The sequence below is a fragment of the Pungitius pungitius genome, chromosome 19 (assembly GCF_949316345.1).
Source record: "Pungitius pungitius chromosome 19, fPunPun2.1, whole genome shotgun sequence".
Lineage (NCBI taxonomy): Eukaryota > Metazoa > Chordata > Actinopteri > Perciformes > Gasterosteidae > Pungitius > Pungitius pungitius.
Window position 1 is genome coordinate 1,754,082 of NC_084918.1, and position 18,518 is coordinate 1,772,599.

Here is an 18,518-nt window from a genome sequence, read left to right on the forward strand (position 1 = left end):
GGGCTTAAGGATAATAAATGTGTGGGTACGGGTTATACTTACTCACACAGCACTGGCTGTGGGAAAATAAGTAGGTCATCCTCCAGAAAGAGTAAAAGAAAACCCCCGGAATGAGACGCGCAGTCAGAGAACGAACTGCTGGGGTTTTTTTTTTTTTTACCCTTTCTGAGAATATTCCCTCACGGCCTCCACATCGATTCTCCCCGAGTCAAGCGTTGACACATTAGCACGTCTTCTCATTAACTCTGAGTTTCTCATTACCCCTGACTGGCCCCATTTTATTCCTGGTTAACAGCAGACATCCCAGAAATACTTGGACATTGGTGAATCTCAGACTCTCAGCGATACTGTTCTACACCCGAGACCCAGGAGATGTGAATTCTGAGAGCCTGCCAGTTAGTCACATGGCTGTCCATGCATTGTTCCATCTCTCCTCCATCTTCCATCTGCGTAAAGGAAATGAGCTGCTGCGTCGTCCCCGTCTAATAAGTCCCCTTTAAGAGAAAAGAACCGGCCCTGATTCGCCACTTCAGTGTCTGCAAGGATCTCTGCGTACGTCAAATGAACTGCTTTGCGTTCAGTTGTGAATTGGGGCTACAAGAATCACTTTGTTTTGACGTGCGATGTCGTTCAGTGATGAGACGTTTGAGGTCATGCAACCAGCCCTCTTTGGCAAAGAGAAGAAAAAAAAAAAAAGGCGCTGGGTAAATAAAGCATCTCCTCCTCAACGCGACGTCCTCCGCTAACGCACGATTCCTAAAAGTGAGACAGTTATAAAAAGGTTGAGAGGTTTTTTTGCCCGCGGTGAATAATACAGCGCGCTGAGATGGAAAGCACTCTGTCCCCTCGTCCCACCCCCCCCCCCCCCACGAGGCGCCGGGCTAACGAGGGCCCGGCGTCATGTACACCTCCTCCCGCTGTCTGGTCCAACCCCGTCGCCCTCCTCCTCCTCCTCCTCCTCCTCCTCTGCTGAGCTACGCTACGCAACTCGGCCCCCACTTAGCTAACCGTTCATTTACTTCACATTTCACTTATCGCATACATTCCAAAGATTTTAAAAAAGGTCTCGATGGAATTGCTGCTTTGCGTTCCTTCGACTGAAGCAGCGCCGCACATTCCGGGCCCCTTTGGGGGGGGGGGCGTGAGTTGCCGAGAAGTCTTTTCAGTCTGCAGGTGGGGATCAGCGTTTGAATGACGCCTGGAATAAATTCCATTTTTTTTTTTTCCACGTCACCGTCGCTTCGGGGAGCTCCGTCTTCTCTCGGTGTTGTCACTTGTTGAGAGAGATTGAAAGGGACAGAGCGTATTTCCTGCTGAAGGGTCCCTGTAGCTGCGTCTAGCCAGTTGCATCTGGCACACTGTAATCAAACCAATCACGCTGGTTGATGGTCAATGATTGCTTTCAGATTGGCTCGCCTTCACATTGCTCTCGCTTCCCTTTTTTCTCTTTTTTTACGGACACCTGCCGCAGCAGCAGGCCTGTGAAACCATGGAGATGCAGGAGAGGCAGGCGGCTCGAGGAGCATCTGGAGCCGCCGCGAGATCACGGCCGCGCCGCCTCTGATCATTTCCAGGGGTCTACTCTAATTAGAGTGCTAATTCATGTGCATTTAATGCAGAGAGAGACGACTGGTGATGTGTTTGCACCCACCCCCCCCCCTCTCACACCGCGTCACCATTTCGTTGCGTCGTCAACAGTTGTCTTTTGGCGCGACGTGCCAGAGGCGCCCGTGTCCTGGCGAGGGCCGATAGCATTCATGCCGTGGCGGGTTCCCGTGTTGCTCGATTTGAAATACACAGAAAGGAATGCCTCTCATGTGACCCTCGGAGCAGCAGCGCGTGGCGAGCGCGAGCCAGCGCAGCCCGTCACGGGCGAGGGGGCAGGAGACGGGCGGGGGCGGCGAGGGGGAGGCCTTAAACGCGGATGTCACTGCCGTCGGGTGTTTACACCTCGGGCCGCAGACGCGCCGAGCTTTTCGGATTCCACCCCTCGCCTCCGGCTAATTGACCCCGAGCTGATATGTCGGCTGCTCCAGGAGGCGGAAACATGAACTCTGGCGAAGGGGGGGGGGGGGGGGGGGGGGGCGTCGTTTCTGCTTAACCAAGACAGCGAGGCTTGACATCGGATGGGGGAGTGTTTAAGGGGGGGGCGGGGGGTGGCGGGGGAAGAGAATAAACCATTACAGTGGATTTTGATTGACAACATGCAAATTGGAAGCCATCCAAAGACTGACACTTTTTGGATGTGAGGGGGGGCCGATGTTTACAATCGTTTGCAGTTGCTCACCCTTGAAAATGCAGACGGAAATAAGCGGAAGGCAATCTCGCTGTCATCTTGTTCGCTGCGTTTCTTCAAGTGCTCTTACGCGTTGTGTGCTGCGGGGGAAAGTAAATTAGAGCACGAGCGCTACACGCGTGCTGAACCACAACGCTATTAGCGTTTTAAAATGAACAGTAAAAGCGACATTAAACTGGCTTTTTTTCTTTTTTCTCCTTCCTTCTGTTTCTTCTGTTTAGCACCTGGACTACGAAAGCAAGAAGGCGTACACCTTTAGGGTCGATGCCACCAATTCTCACCTGGATCCACGATTCCAAAGCTTCGGGGCCTTCAAAGACACGGCGACGGTGAAGATTAACGTTTTGGATGTGGACGAGCCCCCGGTGTTCAATAAGCCCTCGTATGTGATGGACGTGTACGAGGACACGCCCGCGGGCACCATCATCGGCGCGGTGACGGCGCAGGATCTCGACGCCAGCGGCAGTCCGGTCAGGTGAAGTCGAACGCCTCTCTCTGAGCTCCAATGGACTCTTCACACACACACACACGAGTAGAAACCGCGTCCAACTGTAGAAAAAAGTATCAAACTTCTGGACGGAAGGGTTTAGAGTGGCGTCAGATGGACGAGGCGCTATCCCGACAACACACACACACACACACACACACCCCATTAGGCACATTTATTTGACCAACATTGGGTCTGATTTTACTGTCGATTACTCAGGCTAAAGCAGTGGGTGTAGCTCTTTATATGGACTCCATTAAATATTGTGCAAGCAGGGCTGAAATGCTTCAGTTTTTTATCCCTAGAAACAGTCGTAATTCCCAATCATTGTTATAATTGAATTGAAGTCAAGGCGGCCTCAGAGCGCATATAATACATTTCTTATTTATTTGTTTGATTTAGTGCTTGCGGTGCTGTAGATTGAACGGACAGAAACACGGCGAGAGAATGTCAGAGGGAAGCTTTTAAAGAAGCGCTAAGTGTTCTCGTGTCATCCACAAGGACCAGGCATCGCACTGCGGGGAATACTGAGACTGAATACAGCGGATCTTCCTGCACAGGTTTTTTTACTATTAAACCAAATATCCCTGGGTGCTCCCGCGAGGATAGAAGAGCCTAAAAAGGGAGAAGTACTGCAGCCAGTGATTGAAGCTTTTAGAACTCTAATCCATCCGTCAATGTCTCCCGTCTCCATTCATCGATGTCATCACGGCCTTAATCTTGAGAGTATTGTCAGCTTTACTCATCAGCGGACTAATCAATCTATGCAGAACGTTTGACATTGTCATTGTCGTGTAAAATCATTCTCACATCATCGCATGGCAGCTCAGGACCTGTTATATATTATGATCTAATGACTTTATTATTAGGTACCTGTATTTTTGTAGTGGAAATAATATTTAGCTTTTGGTCTAACAAAGAACTTGCCGTATATATTCAGTTGAAATGTTTACTCAATTTATAAAGCATTTTACCAAATGGCTTATAGTTAATTAGGACATGAGCGTTTTTAGACATATTCCTCAGCGAAAAGTGATAGAAATAAACTGTCACTGTTACGGACTAGAATGTTGTATGTACACCTTTTTCCCCACAGTTAGATATATTTTTTATATACACAGTAAACAACTTTGTTTAATTAAAAAAAGTTTCAGCTAAGTGAGTAGCTGATGCAAAGTTAACGCACGTAACCCCATTAAGAGCACTATTGAGTAACCTTCATATCAGGCATTCTAAATTAAACATAACGCTGCAGAGATGAGAAACAAAATGAATGCAAAGTTGTTTTCATTTTTCATAGAACTCAAACATTAACGCTCGTCTAAATGAAGTCGTAGCCTGACATCATAGAGTCATTTCACAGCTCACTGTGCTGCAGTTAGTCTCTCCTGAGCTCACCCAGTGGAGATTCAAACGTCACTGCTCTGTTTTATGGATCCGACGCACTGATTCATACTCAGTCCCTCCCATGCACACACAGGTACACACACACTGCACTATAGTCTAGCACATTACTAGAGTGGAAGATAACAATAGATCGTCATTTGCAAAGACAAAAGAAGTGCGTTCTTAAAAATTCATGATGACCGTTTTGCTTCGGACCTCCTCTCACGGTACTTTTTGATCCCGCACATCGCAGTAATGCTTCCTGCAAGATGTGACGCATAGCGCCGATACAGCAAATATATCTGTTGCATGCATAGTTGTTTTATTATGAATTTTTTTATTCCACAGAAAACAAAAGAATGAGAAGAAGTATGTACAAAAAGGATTCATATTTGTCCCAGAGTCTTTAAATATTCATCAATTGCACATCTGGCATTGTTCATTTGTGTGCATCCGAAGGAGAAGCCTCGCGTTCTTCACTTCCAAAATAATAGACCCGAAGACCCATCATGCATAGGGAATTATGCTTTTAGACTTTGGTCGGACTGATCCTGCTGTTTAACTCCATCTGGGGGAAACAAAGGGGCCTCATGAATTCTGCATTGTCGGCCTCTGACTCGAGATCTTCCTATGGTTTGATAGCCTCTCCTGACTGAACTTTAAGTCTGCGTCTGAAACGACGGCATCACAAAGTCACACCGAGGTATGATCACCAACGAGAGAGAGAGAGAGAGAGAGAGAGAGAGAGAGAGAGAGAGAGAGAGAGAGAGAGAGAGAGAGAGAGAGAGAGGAGAGAGAGAGAGAGAGAGAGAGAGAGAGAGAGAGAGAGAGAGAGAGAGAGAGAGAGAGAGAGAGAGAGAGAGAGAGCTTTTAAAAAAGGACGGCGGTGTAAAATGAACATGAACTTTATTGTGATCACCTTTTCGATGCGTAATCTTCTCTGTGCTAAAATAACATTTCGGCTGCTCAAACATGGTGATAACAACGTTGCAGTTATATCTGCAATTTTCAGGTCTGAGTCGAGCTTAAGTAGAGTCTTTAGATCCGTTATTTCTTTCCCACAACTGTTGACGAGCCGTATTGTCTTGAAGATGAACTCAGGGACGGAGTCAATTCCAAGTAGGACTGCTTTCTTTGTGTAAAGGAACGGTTTCATACAAGCAGATGTGTAGTATTGGGTCTGTCTGACCCCAGGTCCACGGACACTGTAACGTACGCTGCAGTAGCAGCGAGACTCCCAACAATCCGACCCCCCCCCCAAAAAGCCTCAGTGCCCCGAGGATGCTTTAAAAGCCACTGATCTTTTGAACCCTCGGCGGGAGTTCGGCCTTAATATTCATCAAAAGACTGTTCATGTTCAGCGCCTTTTTTAAAGAGCGACGTGAAACAGAATTGAATGAACCAAAGCTTGTAAAAAAAAAAAAAAAAAAAAAAACTTTTCTGATGTGTTTTCTTTTAATAACGTTTGGATGTTCTCTAAACCTCTTTATATTAATGACTCAAGTCCCGTTGAAGTCTCTACAGTGTCAAATAATATTAATAGGAAACACCCTTTGGTGGTCCAATAGCTGGGCAGGCAGAATAGTGGTGCTGAAGCCCCCTGAGTAATTAATCCTCCGTCCAGGCATCAAACCCCAACAGCACAACAGCATATTTCCTCCCCTGGGAACACAGCCGAAACACCACAAAATCATTAATGAAAAAGAGTCTTTTAAGATCAAATGGCATGGCGTGATGAACGGCGCCGTTTCGGTTTCGGATCTCTTTCCGCTACGTTGTCGTGTGAATTCAGCGTCCCTGGGTCCGGATCCAGGGAGGTGCTTCTCGGAGAGGACATTTTGCACCCTCCGTTTTTCTTTTTCTTTTTCCTAACATTCATTTTCGTCTCCCCCGTTTGCGCGGCGCCGGGCCAAAGTACACGCGCCCCATTACGGGATTGGAATGTATCTGCGGCCCTCAGCATATTTTCTGGAAATGACCACTCAGAATGAGTAATGAAGGCGACGGCTACATTACTTTACACCTCGTCTCATACACACGAGGCCCGGGAGGGAAAATCACCGTGGTTTAATTCTCCGGGTTTATGTTGGAAATGGACGCCATTAAACAAAAAAACAAAAAAAACGTTCTTTCAGGTATTCCATTGACTGGAAGAGCGACATGGACAGCTACTTCGACATCGATCCGGTGGAGGGAACGATTTCCACCAACGAGCTGCTGGACAGAGAGAGCATCGCCCGGCACAACATCTCCATCGTGGCCACCAAACTCAGTGAGTACGACGGCGGCCAGGTTCCGCCGCCATGATGGGTGCGAAGGGGTTTAACACACTCGAGTCAATACTCAATCCCATTTTGCCGGAAAGGTTCCACGGTGACTATAAACCGTGATGGCACGTATCTCTGAGACATTGTCTCCTCTGGCATGCCCTGCTCAACTCTGATTTCTATTTTTTTTTATGTCTTTTTTTTCCCCACATGTTTATTGACTTTGGCATTGAAAAAGAGCTAGTCGTGCCAGAGTCAACTTTTACCTTCGCCGCAGTAAAATCGGAAGCTTCTGGAGCTTTACGGCGTGTTGCGAAGGAAGGAACAGACGCCCCGGCTGTGGCTTTTAAGACGTGTCATCGAGCTAATTATGTTTTTATGAAGGAAGTGGAGCAAATTTCCCGGATAAATAAGCAAATCCATCGTCATCAAGTCATCAAATCGGCTGAGAACCGTCAAAGTCATTATCCCAGAGGCTGGCTGGTGCTCAATCAAAATTACCCACGCCGTATATTCATTAGAACAGACTGAAATATGGGCTGTTAAAACTTGAGTCACTGTCGCCTTGGCAACTGATATTACTCCCTTCCCCTCAAGGTCATTGTGGTCACATGCTTATTCTGCATCCAGTTGTGTGTGTGTCTTTGGTACATAAATGTCAAGGAGCTGGAGGAAGAGGTGGAGCCAGAGGAGGAGGGGGGGGGGGGGTGATGGAAGGTTTTACAATACAAGCATGTTGCATATTTAGTACATCCAACCCAACCATGGGAGGGGCGTAAAAAAGCCCACCTGCTACCATCTGAGGATGATTCAGGTTTCTACTGGTTTAAAACCAGCTTGGAATGAAGCCTCTGGCCCCCCCCAGAGACGTGCCTGTCATCAGCTCAGATTGGTGCATAAGTAGCTAAACGTTTCAAGGGCGTCTTCCCGTGTCACGGTAACACGTCTCAGGCTTTTCAAATGTCGACTCATGAGATACTTTGTTTTTAAACCTTTTTTAACCTCAACCAGGATCTTTTTCATTAAACAAACTAAAAGTAAAACTCACACAGCATAACATTGGTACCAAAAGTAACTCAACAATGCTTTGGGACACAGGGGGCGTCTATTTTCTGCGTTCCCACCATTAATTGACCTGGCTGAGATTTGACAGAACTTTGTGTCGAGTGCTTACCTCCTCTGAGGTCCACTCTATGGTCATCTTTGGGATGTGGTTTGTCTATTATTCAGACTTTAAAAGCGTGAAAAGAGAGAAATAGATATTGAAGAGAGACACCTTGAAAACCCACAGTAATAATTCCATTTCACGAGGACAGGTCTCGTACTGAATAAAATCTGTTGTGACATTTCGACACCCTCGGTTGGCCCCCGCAGAGCAGTTCTCAACATTTTAGTAAATTCATGCAGAGCTCCACTTTTGACCCGGGTTTCCTGCGCTGACTGTGTGTGTCCTTGCTGCTAATGCTTTTCAATACTGCTCCACCCACACCTTTTATTTCCCATTACGGAAGGACCGCATTTGGATAAAATTCGCACAAAGTCCCGCGTCGGAAGATCAGTCCGGAGCCGCGGAGGGACGCCGCAGTCATGCAGCAAAGCGAGAGCGCTCTCTGCTGCTCCCCCTGCTAACCCTTACCCTAACCACAGAGCGCTGGATGAGGAGCCGGGGGGTTAAATTAAATGTTTTGCCATTTAAGCCCGGAGTGGAAGAGCTATTAGGTGCAATAATGACCTCGGGAGGAGGCACGCTGCACGTCTGCTTACAGCGGATTGAGTGCTGTTTCACGGTGAAGATGGAGTTTGTGTTGAGATGTTTTAGTTATTCTAACCAACGTTGCAGTATTCCTACTACTTTCCCAATACTTTCTCTACCTCGCAGGGCTTTTTTTTTTTTTTGATTTGCGGTTTAATGCCTGCTCGGTTGATTGATTTTTTTATTAAGATGAGCTCATTCATAAAAAAGTAATACCCAGCAACGAAGCAGTAAAAAGCAGGCAGCTTCATGGCTAACCAATCAAGCTTCCTGCAGCATTACAGAATCTGCGTTAATAAAAATAAATAGAGCATTTATGATGGAGCTGAAATGCTGACGCCAGTCAGATTCGCACCTAATCGCTATGCCATTGCTCCATCTAGTGGGCTGAGAGATACATCACCAAGGATAAAAGGAGAGGCAGTTTATGGTTATGGAGATGAGGTCTTGAGGTGATGAGGAGGAAACCATAAACCTTGTATCAGCAACCCAAAGGGCCGTAAAGAATTTTTGGCCCTTTTCTCACGGATATCATTGATCTAGATTCAAGTCGTTCAAACTTTGTGGATGCCTTAGAAGTCAGGAACTCGATGACAGAAGAGATTTTTTTTTTTTTTCAGTCCGTAGTTTAGTGGGTTCGAAGCAGCAAATCCCACGTCAGGTGTCATTTATACCTCCGTGGGAAGATGACCTTTTTCCGTCAAGGTCAGAAACCAGTTGCTAACTGAGCTGCGGCTGCGTCTCAATCCCCTCGAGACGACCCCCCCTTCTTGCATTCTTCCACACACCCATCCACTGGCACTCACGCCCACAAGAGCAAACTAAGCCCCCCCCCCTCCTCCTCTGCAGAGCAAAGCCTATTCCCACATCAAATCCATGAAGTTTACCTTGCTTGGGCTTTCGCACAAAAAGAACATTTCCCCATTGTGCCGCTGCGGTGAGGAAACATTGTAACAAACAACCCCGGATTGGAGTGGTCCCTCTCTAGGGGGCTTTCAAACTCTAATTAATATGGGCTGCACATCTCATGGCTAAAACCCATAACACCACCTGAGATTCTCTCTTTGGAGCCACATCCCATTATGAGAAGCGTGCTTTATCTGTAGTCAGCACACGGGAGTCATCTAGTGTGTGTGTGTGGGAGTTTTTTTTTTTTTTTAAATATTTTTATTTAATTCCCCTTCAATCAAAAAGCACCATAAAACGTCGGCGTGTTGGGTGCAATTCATGCGGCGACACGTTCCAGGCACACGAGGCTCTGCGGCGGCGCAGCAGTCAGCGCTTTAGCGTCCCGCTCAAGGTCACTCCGGCCCGACGCCAGCGACGAACCCCCCGCGCGCTCGGCCCGGGCCGTGGGACAGCAGTACAGCAGTACCTTTCCGTGGCCACGTGATGTCAGTGCTGCAGAAAAAAAAAAAAAAAAAAAAAAAAAAACAAGGGCTCCCACATGGGGTTCTTTTCAGCGTCACAGTGAGCACTCCGTAACGAAGGCCTCTCCCGTGTCTCCTTCTCCAGACAGTCCGGTCCTGACCAGCCGGGTGGCCGTCGCCGTCAACGTGCTCGACATCAACGAGTTCCCGCCGGAGCTCGCCAATCCCCACGAGACCTTCGTTTGTGAAAACGCCAAAGTGGGACAGGTATTTCCTTGAAACGCTCTCTTCTCTGCCTACTTCGTGCCATCCAGGCGTGATACACAGCAGGTTTAAGATGTGTTTATTCTCCAGGGAGTGGACGACTGTTGATTGCCGTGTTGTTTTTCTTCCTTTCAAAACTGTGAGACTGGATGTGAAAGGTGTGGACTCATTACTTAATGCTGGTAAAGTGTCAATGTTTACACTTCAGCCGAAATAAACACTGATGTTTAGGTGTGTGGGGATCCGTTTTTCTCTGCTTTTTGTTAGCATTTGCTGTTATAAGTACACATCGTTAGCTTTCACTTTGACGCCGAACAGATGATTTCGGGAGTTCTGCTCGAGACCACTTGAATAAAACCTTTCATTTCAAAGGGGGGCCGCAGAGAACCCTTCAGCGCGGACTGTGGATCTAAATATTGAACGGATCGTGGCGTGGACTTCGATTCAGCCAGATGCAGAAGAAGCGTTCACAGAGCACGGCGGCCTGGAGTCCATCTCAGATAATATATTTGAGATGCAGTGGAGGGGTTGCCTGAGCGCATTGTAAACCACCTGCGCCTGTAAATTAGCCCATTAACTAGCATCGATATGCAGTTAGCGTTCTGAGGGAGCAGCTTCCTTGGCAGTCTGTCAAATGGCTGCAGACTCCTCATCACAACAAGGAGCTTTTTCTTCGTCCTCGGCCTGTCGCAATCAAAACAGCGGCTGTGCCCTGCATGCGAGGGCATCATGGAGTTGGAATTATTATCAGCATTTAACATGGACTAAGGACTCTTAGAAAACGGGGGTTTGAGGCCAATTTGATGCCGGAATTCTAAAACAAATGAACGAAAGAATGAAGTCAGGCGTCTGAAATCTGCTGCTCCATGCTCTGGGATGCTGCACAGATGAAAATAACCTACAAAATAGAAGAGTAAGAGTTAAAAAAAAAGGCAGAAATCTAAAGCCAGACAACGACAGCCTTGTATTCCGATCAGCTACAGTCACCACGCCTCCCTCCTCCTCCGCCCTGCAGTGCAAACATTCACGTTCTTCTAGTGTTGCCACAGTCTGATTCCACCAGGTGGTTGTGCACAGCTGCTGGATTACAGAGAAGCGCAGATCCTCTCCCTAGATGACTGCACTCCGGCTGCTGAAAAACATACAAACCGCCTGATTTGGAGAGTCCCCCCCCGCTGGGCCGGGGAGGGAAGGAGGCCGCTAATCCAGAGAAGCAACTAACTATGCTTATATTAATGTGCGGGACGATCAGCAGGGAGGCTGAACTGAGACCTTAAAACTGAGATATGCTAATGCTAATGGCTTAGGCAAAGTAGAAGTGCAGACAGTCTCCTTATTTCATTATTTATTGCACTTAGGGTCCCGACTGGCCAACTGGTCAAGTGTGAAATGAGAAAAAGCAACCACAAAGGAAGCATAGAACAAGAATATCTAGTGCTGTTAGGTATTTGGTATACTTAGGACACACAGTGCTGTTATGTGTTCCTCTTTAATGCATTCCGTCTCACAGGCTTTTTATAATGCTAACCCACCGTGTCATTATTTTATGCTGACATAATTACATTTACATTTACAGCATTTAGCTGGCACTCTTATCCGGCGTGGTTTACAATGCAGCAGAGTGCAAAGGCAGAATGCTTTTAAAGCCATTAAACATATACAAAAGAAGCCGGCAGTCAGAGCATGCACGGCTCCACTTGTGATCGAGTGGAGGTTATGAAGCACTTTACTGTGCAAAAAAAAAAAAAAAGGAGCATTTCAGTCACTAGGTTATGATTAATAGACTAATTAGAAAATCCAACATACCTCACGGCTTATAAAAGGCAAATACTGATGATGAATTCCCCACTGAGGGATTGATAAAGTACGTCTGCGCCCTTCTTTTTTAGCAACGGAAGCTTATGGACAGTTTCATTACCTGCACATATTTTCATTGCTACGGAATTCACAGCATATCTATTGCTTCCACATGGCGACGGCTAAGCTATCTATGTGTACATGGGGGGGGGGGGGGGAGAACTATTGGTGGGGAGGGGTATACACCCTTCCGTGATGACACAGTTGATTGGATGTCGTTATCAGCTTCAACCAGCATGTGTGCGCAGAGCGGAGCGGCCTCCGCCCGGTCGGCCGGACCGGGGCGCGCTCACGTGCACTCAAAGCCAGGTGTGGTGTTACGAAAGGGCTAACGAAGTGGACGCCGTCCTCGTCCCTAAGCTGCAGATTGATTGACGGATGCCATGAGATGATGTTGAAATGATCTTCTTGAAAACACACGTTTAAAAGCAGTAGAAAGTAATGTGACGAGAGACAGTTGGACAGTTAGAGTCAAATCAGGTATTAAAAGGTCTGCAACTGCTCCACCTGCGACACCCCGCCTGATTCATGCAATTCCAGGACATCCCTTTGTGGTCAATTTTGATTGACACTACGCAATATTTCAGAGAAAAAAAAATTGGAAAGCTTTGGATTTAATCGTTACCAGGTTAATTTGGTCGCTAAAAAGAAACCGGCAGTTAGCGCAGGACGAGCGGATCCTCTGAGAGACTTTGGGGGGGGGAAGAGAAGGAAGTCGGCTCTGACTCAGCAGCAAAACTTAAATGTTGCTTCAGCACACGCTCCGTGAGGATGTACTTTTGTACAACATTTAAAAGAAGGGGTGTCTGTTCTTGACCCCTGAACAAGCTCCGATAGTTTTGAATTAACTGTGTGCATCACACAGTGTGCTGAGGTGATGTAGAAATGTTAACAAAAAGGACGACTCGGTGCCTCCTTCCAGCGTCAGTTGACCTTCTGTTCAATGTTGAATAATTTCACATCTCCGGCAGAAGTATTTTGACCACGATTTTGCAACACGATTTTGCAACACAAGGCAGTTTCCTGTCAATAAGAGCACCCGATTTATTCAAGCCAGGTCAGAGAACAATACTCTTTTGTGTGATCAAAGAACATTTGTGTTTATTTTAGGTGATTCAGACTTTCAGTGCAAAAGACGAGGATCTACCGACTGCTGGACAACAATTCTCCTTCAGATCACCAAAGGAAGACATAAAAAACAAGAACTTCACCATCCGGGACTTTGGAAGTAAGTTTTCTTTCATTGTTATGTTACTTTAACACATTTTGGGGACATGGAAATCGGTACAGTGCAAAATATCAAACTGATTTCCCATTAAAATTTTGGGAGACATTTTACATTTCAAATAAGCAACGTTCCTTAAGGTGCTCAACACAACATTAAGAGCAAAGCTTAAAGCTTGCCTTGAAGCTAACGTTGCTAACAGTGCAAACAATGCTAACAGCGCCGACAGAGCTGACAGCATTACCGTTTACTATTTACATGAGAGCAGTGCAGGTCAACACGTAGCTTAAAGAAAACGGCTTGTTAGGATCTCGACATGAAGTTTTTTTTGTAATTTTGACAACCATTTCCTATTTAAAAAGGTTGTTGCTCAAAACTCAAACAACTAAAAATAAGTCAATGATATGCAGTCAGGCGTCTGAGGATAAGGGCACATATGACACTCGGCCGAGGCCTTTGAAGTCCAACCACAGAGACGGGTGATGAAAAGCGGGGGCGGGACGCGGCGGGTCGAGGCCCGGGGAAAACGAACGCATTCACCATCCTTGACAACACCGGGTCCGAAACCTCTGATCCACTTTTTACCTTTTGGACATGCCGTCTTGCAGTTTCCCCTGACTGCCAGAGGGCCCCAACCCACCCACCCCCCCACCCCCCCACCCCCGCGCTCTCCAGATGCAGAGCGAGATCTGATGGGCAGGGACAGGGAACACAAACGGAACACAAACAGCACACAGGCGCCGCAGGAGAGAGCGAGCACAAACAGCAGCGCGCTTGTGCACAACGTGCAAGGTGTGCTGGAGCGCCTCACCTGTCAGGGGAAAGTGCGAGGCCGCGTCAGTGGAACAAACCCTGCGTGACAGGGGTCGGGCGGTCTAGCTGTAGCCGACAGACCCGGTCGGCTCTGACCTGACAGCCCCCCCCCCCCCCACTCCCACCCCTCCGGCCTGCGCACTGTCGGCCTCCATCCGCTCGGCCCGTCCTCGCACCTCCGGCTGTCCTCCCGAGTTGTTCCCTTTTGTGTGTTTTTATTTATTTTCCATATCCATCATCTCTCGTTATCTGCCGTTTCTCCGGAGTGACGCCGCCTGCACTCAGAGATAACGGAAAAACAAGCGGTCCCAACCTGCGTGGCGGCGGGGGGGGGCAAGACGCAAAGCGCCTCGGGGGAACGATGTTTCGGGTGTGGTTGGGTTTTTAGGGAGATTTGATCTGAAGAAGAGTTTTATCTCTGTCATACTTGGACCTCCAGACTAGTAATGTAGCTCTGGTGGAATACTTGAGGTGGGGGTGGAGGGGGCGAGGGTTCGTTCTCCAGGCCTCCCCATTCAAATGCAGAAGAATTTTCCAATCCAAGACCACAGGCCCCCCGTTTTGAAGATTTCTTTTTGACCCACTTTCATCCAGACAACACAGCTGGGATTGTGACAAAGCGGAACGGCTTCCGACGGCGTTTGCAGGAGATCTACCTCCTTCCCGTGGTGATCGACGACAACGGCTACCCGCCCAAGAGCAGCACCGGCACCCTGACCGTCCGGGTGTGTGGCTGCGAGTCCAACGGCTCGCTGCTGACCTGCAGCGCCGAGGCCATCTTTCTCCCCGTGGGTCTCAGCACAGGAGCTCTGGTGGCCATCCTTCTGTGCATCATCATCCTGTTAGGTGAGAACTTACGCATGGATCCTAATGGAAAACAGCGAGTTCTTATCCGTGTTGCCTCATTGTCAAGAGTTTAAAACGGCAAAAAGTAGGAAATGTTTAACGTATTCTTCCTTAATGTTTCAGAAAGGGTTATTGTTTGTGTTTGTTGCGGTAAATTCATTCCCTATGTTGAATTATTTTGCATTAGGTTTGGTGATTTCTTCCGTTTAAAGTCCGCCCTGGAGATATTTTTAGGTTTCGATTGGCTCGTGGTGTGTTTTACAGCAATCTAAACACGCTGAGATGACCGTCATACTTGGTCTGGCGTCCCTTCAGGAGTGTCCGCAGTTAATTATAGAACCCATATGAATTTGGTCGTTCAATGAGACGTTTAGGAACTGGAGGGAGGGACGCTTGGCTCAATAAACTTAATCCAATCTCGCTGCTCTGTGGCTGCTTCCCAGGCTTCAGCTTTTCACATTTACCACAAGGTCAAGGTTGTAAAACTCCTCCTCCATCCTCTGCTATTAATGTCTAAACTCATTAACATAGCAGGGAAAAAAAATAAATGTAGCTTCATGGACTTTTGGAATTCTGAATACGACACGGTCGGTTATGATGGGAGCTCCTGTTTTACAGTGGAAGTCAAGGGCAGCCATGACCTTTGAATGGAGGTGTGTTTAGTTTACTCTTTTTTTTTTTTTCTTCCCTCCCTTTTATACACACTGCCGAAAAGAAGCCAGTGTGAAACTCCAGCTTTGTCTCCTCACAAATCACCTTTCGTTATCTGCTTGAATTGAATTGCTTTGTATGCAAGAGAATTAAAAAAAGCACACGGATGACAGTGACAGTGTGTTCACTTCGTGTCGGCGGAATGCCATCAAAGCTCCAAGTCCACCCCCCCTCCCAATTTTTTTCATGAAAGACTGAGGCTGATGCCAAACAGTCACCAAGAAGCATACGGCAGGGAAAAAATCAGAACTCAACGTTTCCACAGAGCCACTTAGTTCCTGTGGAATCCAGGATATTCCAGGATGACCCAGTTGTCCTGTGAGGAGAAATGATGGAGGTAAATTAAACAGGCTTTCATCCCATGTGGACTGGGTGCATTACAGTCAGGAGCCCCGTTCACCCAGGGGGTCCTCCAAGAACGGACTGTTGTTGAAGTCCATCTTGGCGCCACCGGGGGGAGCTGGCACACTACACACATTTAGGGTAGTCAAAAGGAGGCACAAAGAAAGTAAGATTCAGCAAGGATAGAAATAAGACTTTCTCCCCCCCCCCATCTGAATGTATGTATTGTACTCGTTCACATGAATAATTTCTGTTTCATCTTGGCCGTTTCTCTTGTGCCCCGATACAACTGTATATTAAAAAAATCCAAAGAAAAACACCTATTTTCAGCACACATTCCACCGAAGAGGCAGACACAGGCGGAGACAGGAGAAAGGCAGAGGAGGAAATTCATTGAAACGTTTGCTTGTTTAAAATCACACTGTGGAAGTGCAAATATGCAGAACTCAGGCAACCTCCGAAGGGTTTCACGAAAAAAAAAGAAAAAAGAAAAAAAAAACAGTAAACTGTCTGCTTTGGGTATATTCTCAGAGGTACAATTTCCTCGTGCTATGTCTATTAAAATTATATAATGGTGGCAAAGCAGTTTAACTCCCAGAAGGCATTGAAATGCTGAAAACAGGATGAAAACGGCGCCTTAGATTTCATTGGGATTGCGTGTACTGTATCTCGGTGCTTTGCGGGATTTGACAAGGGTAATATGCAAACAGCCTCGGTAGCTGCCCTGCGAGGTCGACAATGTTGCACAAACATCCCCGGCAATCCATCCAAGAGCTGTTTAAATGCTTCAGTCTACCGAGGCGGTGAGGCGACCAACGCCGCCTTTCTTCCAGCAACGCTGCTAAAATAACAAAAAAAAAAAAAGGGGGGACATTTTGTCCAGTTTGAGGCAAAATGACTTAACTTGTGCCCCATGGTCTCCTCCTTTCTGAGGAAATGGGTTTTAATGGTCAGTGATTGGAGTGCGTCAACAGCGGAATAACACTTGTGATCCGCTCCCCCCAGTAATCGTGGTGCTCTACGTGGGCCTGAGGCGGCAGAAGAAAAAAGAAACCCTGATGTCGTCCAAGGAGGACATCCGGGACAACGTGATCCACTACGACGACGAGGGCGGCGGCGAGGAGGACACGCACGCGTTCGACATGGGGACCCTGCGCAACCCGAAGGTCGTCAAAGAGAACCTGTTCCGCCGGGACGTCAAGCCCGAGACGAAGCGGGGCCCCAGGCCGCCCGCGTCGCAGGACAGCGCCGACATGCGGGACTTCATCGCCGAGCGCCTGAGGGAGCACGACGTGGACAACGCGGCGCCGCCCTACGACTCGCTGGCCACGTACGCCTACGAGGGCGGCGGCTCCGCGGCCGAGTCGCTCAGCTCCATCGGCTCGGCCGCCGCCGCCGCGGGCCCCGGGGAGGACTACGACTACCTGGAGGACTGGGGGCCCCGCTTTAAGACACTGGCGGGGATATTTGGGGAGCAGTCGGAAACTCGGTCGGACTTCGCCACCACAGAGAATACGCAGTGATTCACGGACTCGGAAAGCAAATATGTAACAGTGGTCTCTAAGTTGGTGTCGCACACAAACACACACACCTTGTTTCCGTTTACCCTCTTGGTATCTGTGCTCATCTTTTTCCACTGGTTTCTATTTCATTTTGGTACTTTTACCTGCTCGGTCCCAAAATTGTAAAAAAATAAAAAAGAAGGAACACGGGGGGGGGGGGGGGGGGGAAACGCTCTCAGACGAGCAGCTTTCAGTTGAATGTTCTTCACTAACGTTTGGTTTCTTGTTGGGGAAAACGCACACACACACACACACACACACTCGGAGATGTTATCATTTCCTTCAACATCCTTAAAAGTGCCTCAATATAATTGTTCTTTCACTTGCTATTTCATGCCACACATCAAGTGTTGTACCTTCGACCCCCCCCCCCAGGTTAGGCTCATTCGGTCAGCATGTTGTGCTCTGACTGCAGCTTCTACCCAACGTCAACTGTGTGGGGACAATGACGTGGCCGCAGTTTGGCCAAAGATGTTTTGAATGTTATTTATTGTTCTATTTATTTATTGACTGAGTTTGATTGAATTTTGTGTATTTATCTATTTATCTCTCAATCATCGACCTGTATTTTTTATTTTTGGAGACACTCGAGCAATTTTGTAAGTAAAAAGGCCCGTATGAAAGTGTATGTTTCTGTTAGATGGGTCCTGTGAATAGACTTGTACTAGAGTTGAAAAAAAACGAGAAAAAAAAAAAAAAACATTAGGGCTCAATCCTGCAGTTCAGTCATGTAATAAACACAGTTTTCTTAAATAAACCACTCTTCGAACAAAATCCCTTTCTTTGTTCATTTATTTTGCTCACATTGTGTGCCATCTATTAATAGTTAAAGTCCATCGCCCACAGGATTACAAAAATACCGTAATGTGCATGAAGACGAGTTGGAAGTGACATATTCTTTATTCTCCTGCAATTCTTAAACACATCAGGACTGGCCATGCTGATCCGCTGGTCCAGTATCTCATGGAATGTAGACTGCCAAGGAGCTTTGCACAGTCATTCATGGTCTCAAGAGCATGACGCCTGCATTGGTGCCACCACTCGTTTTTTGGTTTTGTTTCAAACGAGTGCTTAAAAATTAATTTTGTGGTGCCTTGTGATTTTGGCTGCAGCACCTATAGACAGTTAAATTTGTTCTTATGAGATTATACAAAGACATATCTACACATATACCTGATGGATTGGCAAATCATCTAATACCAACATTCATGAACCCAAATGGCTTCGGGAGTCATTGGCATTTCCTCTAAAGCCACCAGAGAAATGGGACGGGTTGATTGGGCTGTGAGCTAATGTTCTCCACTGGAATATTTGTAAAACTCAATGTAATGCCATCACA

At 47.3% G+C, this 18,518-nt stretch overlaps 1 protein-coding gene across 1 annotated transcript in view; it reads left to right on the plus strand.

The window, feature by feature from the left end:
• Positions 1-17,967, plus strand: part of LOC119198554 (cadherin-12-like) — a 44,681-nt gene extending 26,714 nt beyond the window's left edge. Inside the window, exons 6-11 of the mRNA XM_037455882.2 lie at positions 2,518-2,771; positions 6,305-6,441; positions 9,705-9,826; positions 12,791-12,908; positions 14,313-14,564; positions 16,623-17,967. Of these exons, the coding sequence (XP_037311779.2) occupies positions 2,518-2,771; positions 6,305-6,441; positions 9,705-9,826; positions 12,791-12,908; positions 14,313-14,564; positions 16,623-17,140 (1,401 nt within the window). The 3' untranslated portion in view covers positions 17,141-17,967. The remainder of the gene's footprint in view (positions 1-2,517; positions 2,772-6,304; positions 6,442-9,704; positions 9,827-12,790; positions 12,909-14,312; positions 14,565-16,622) is intronic.
• The last annotated feature ends 551 nt before the right edge of the window (positions 17,968-18,518 follow it).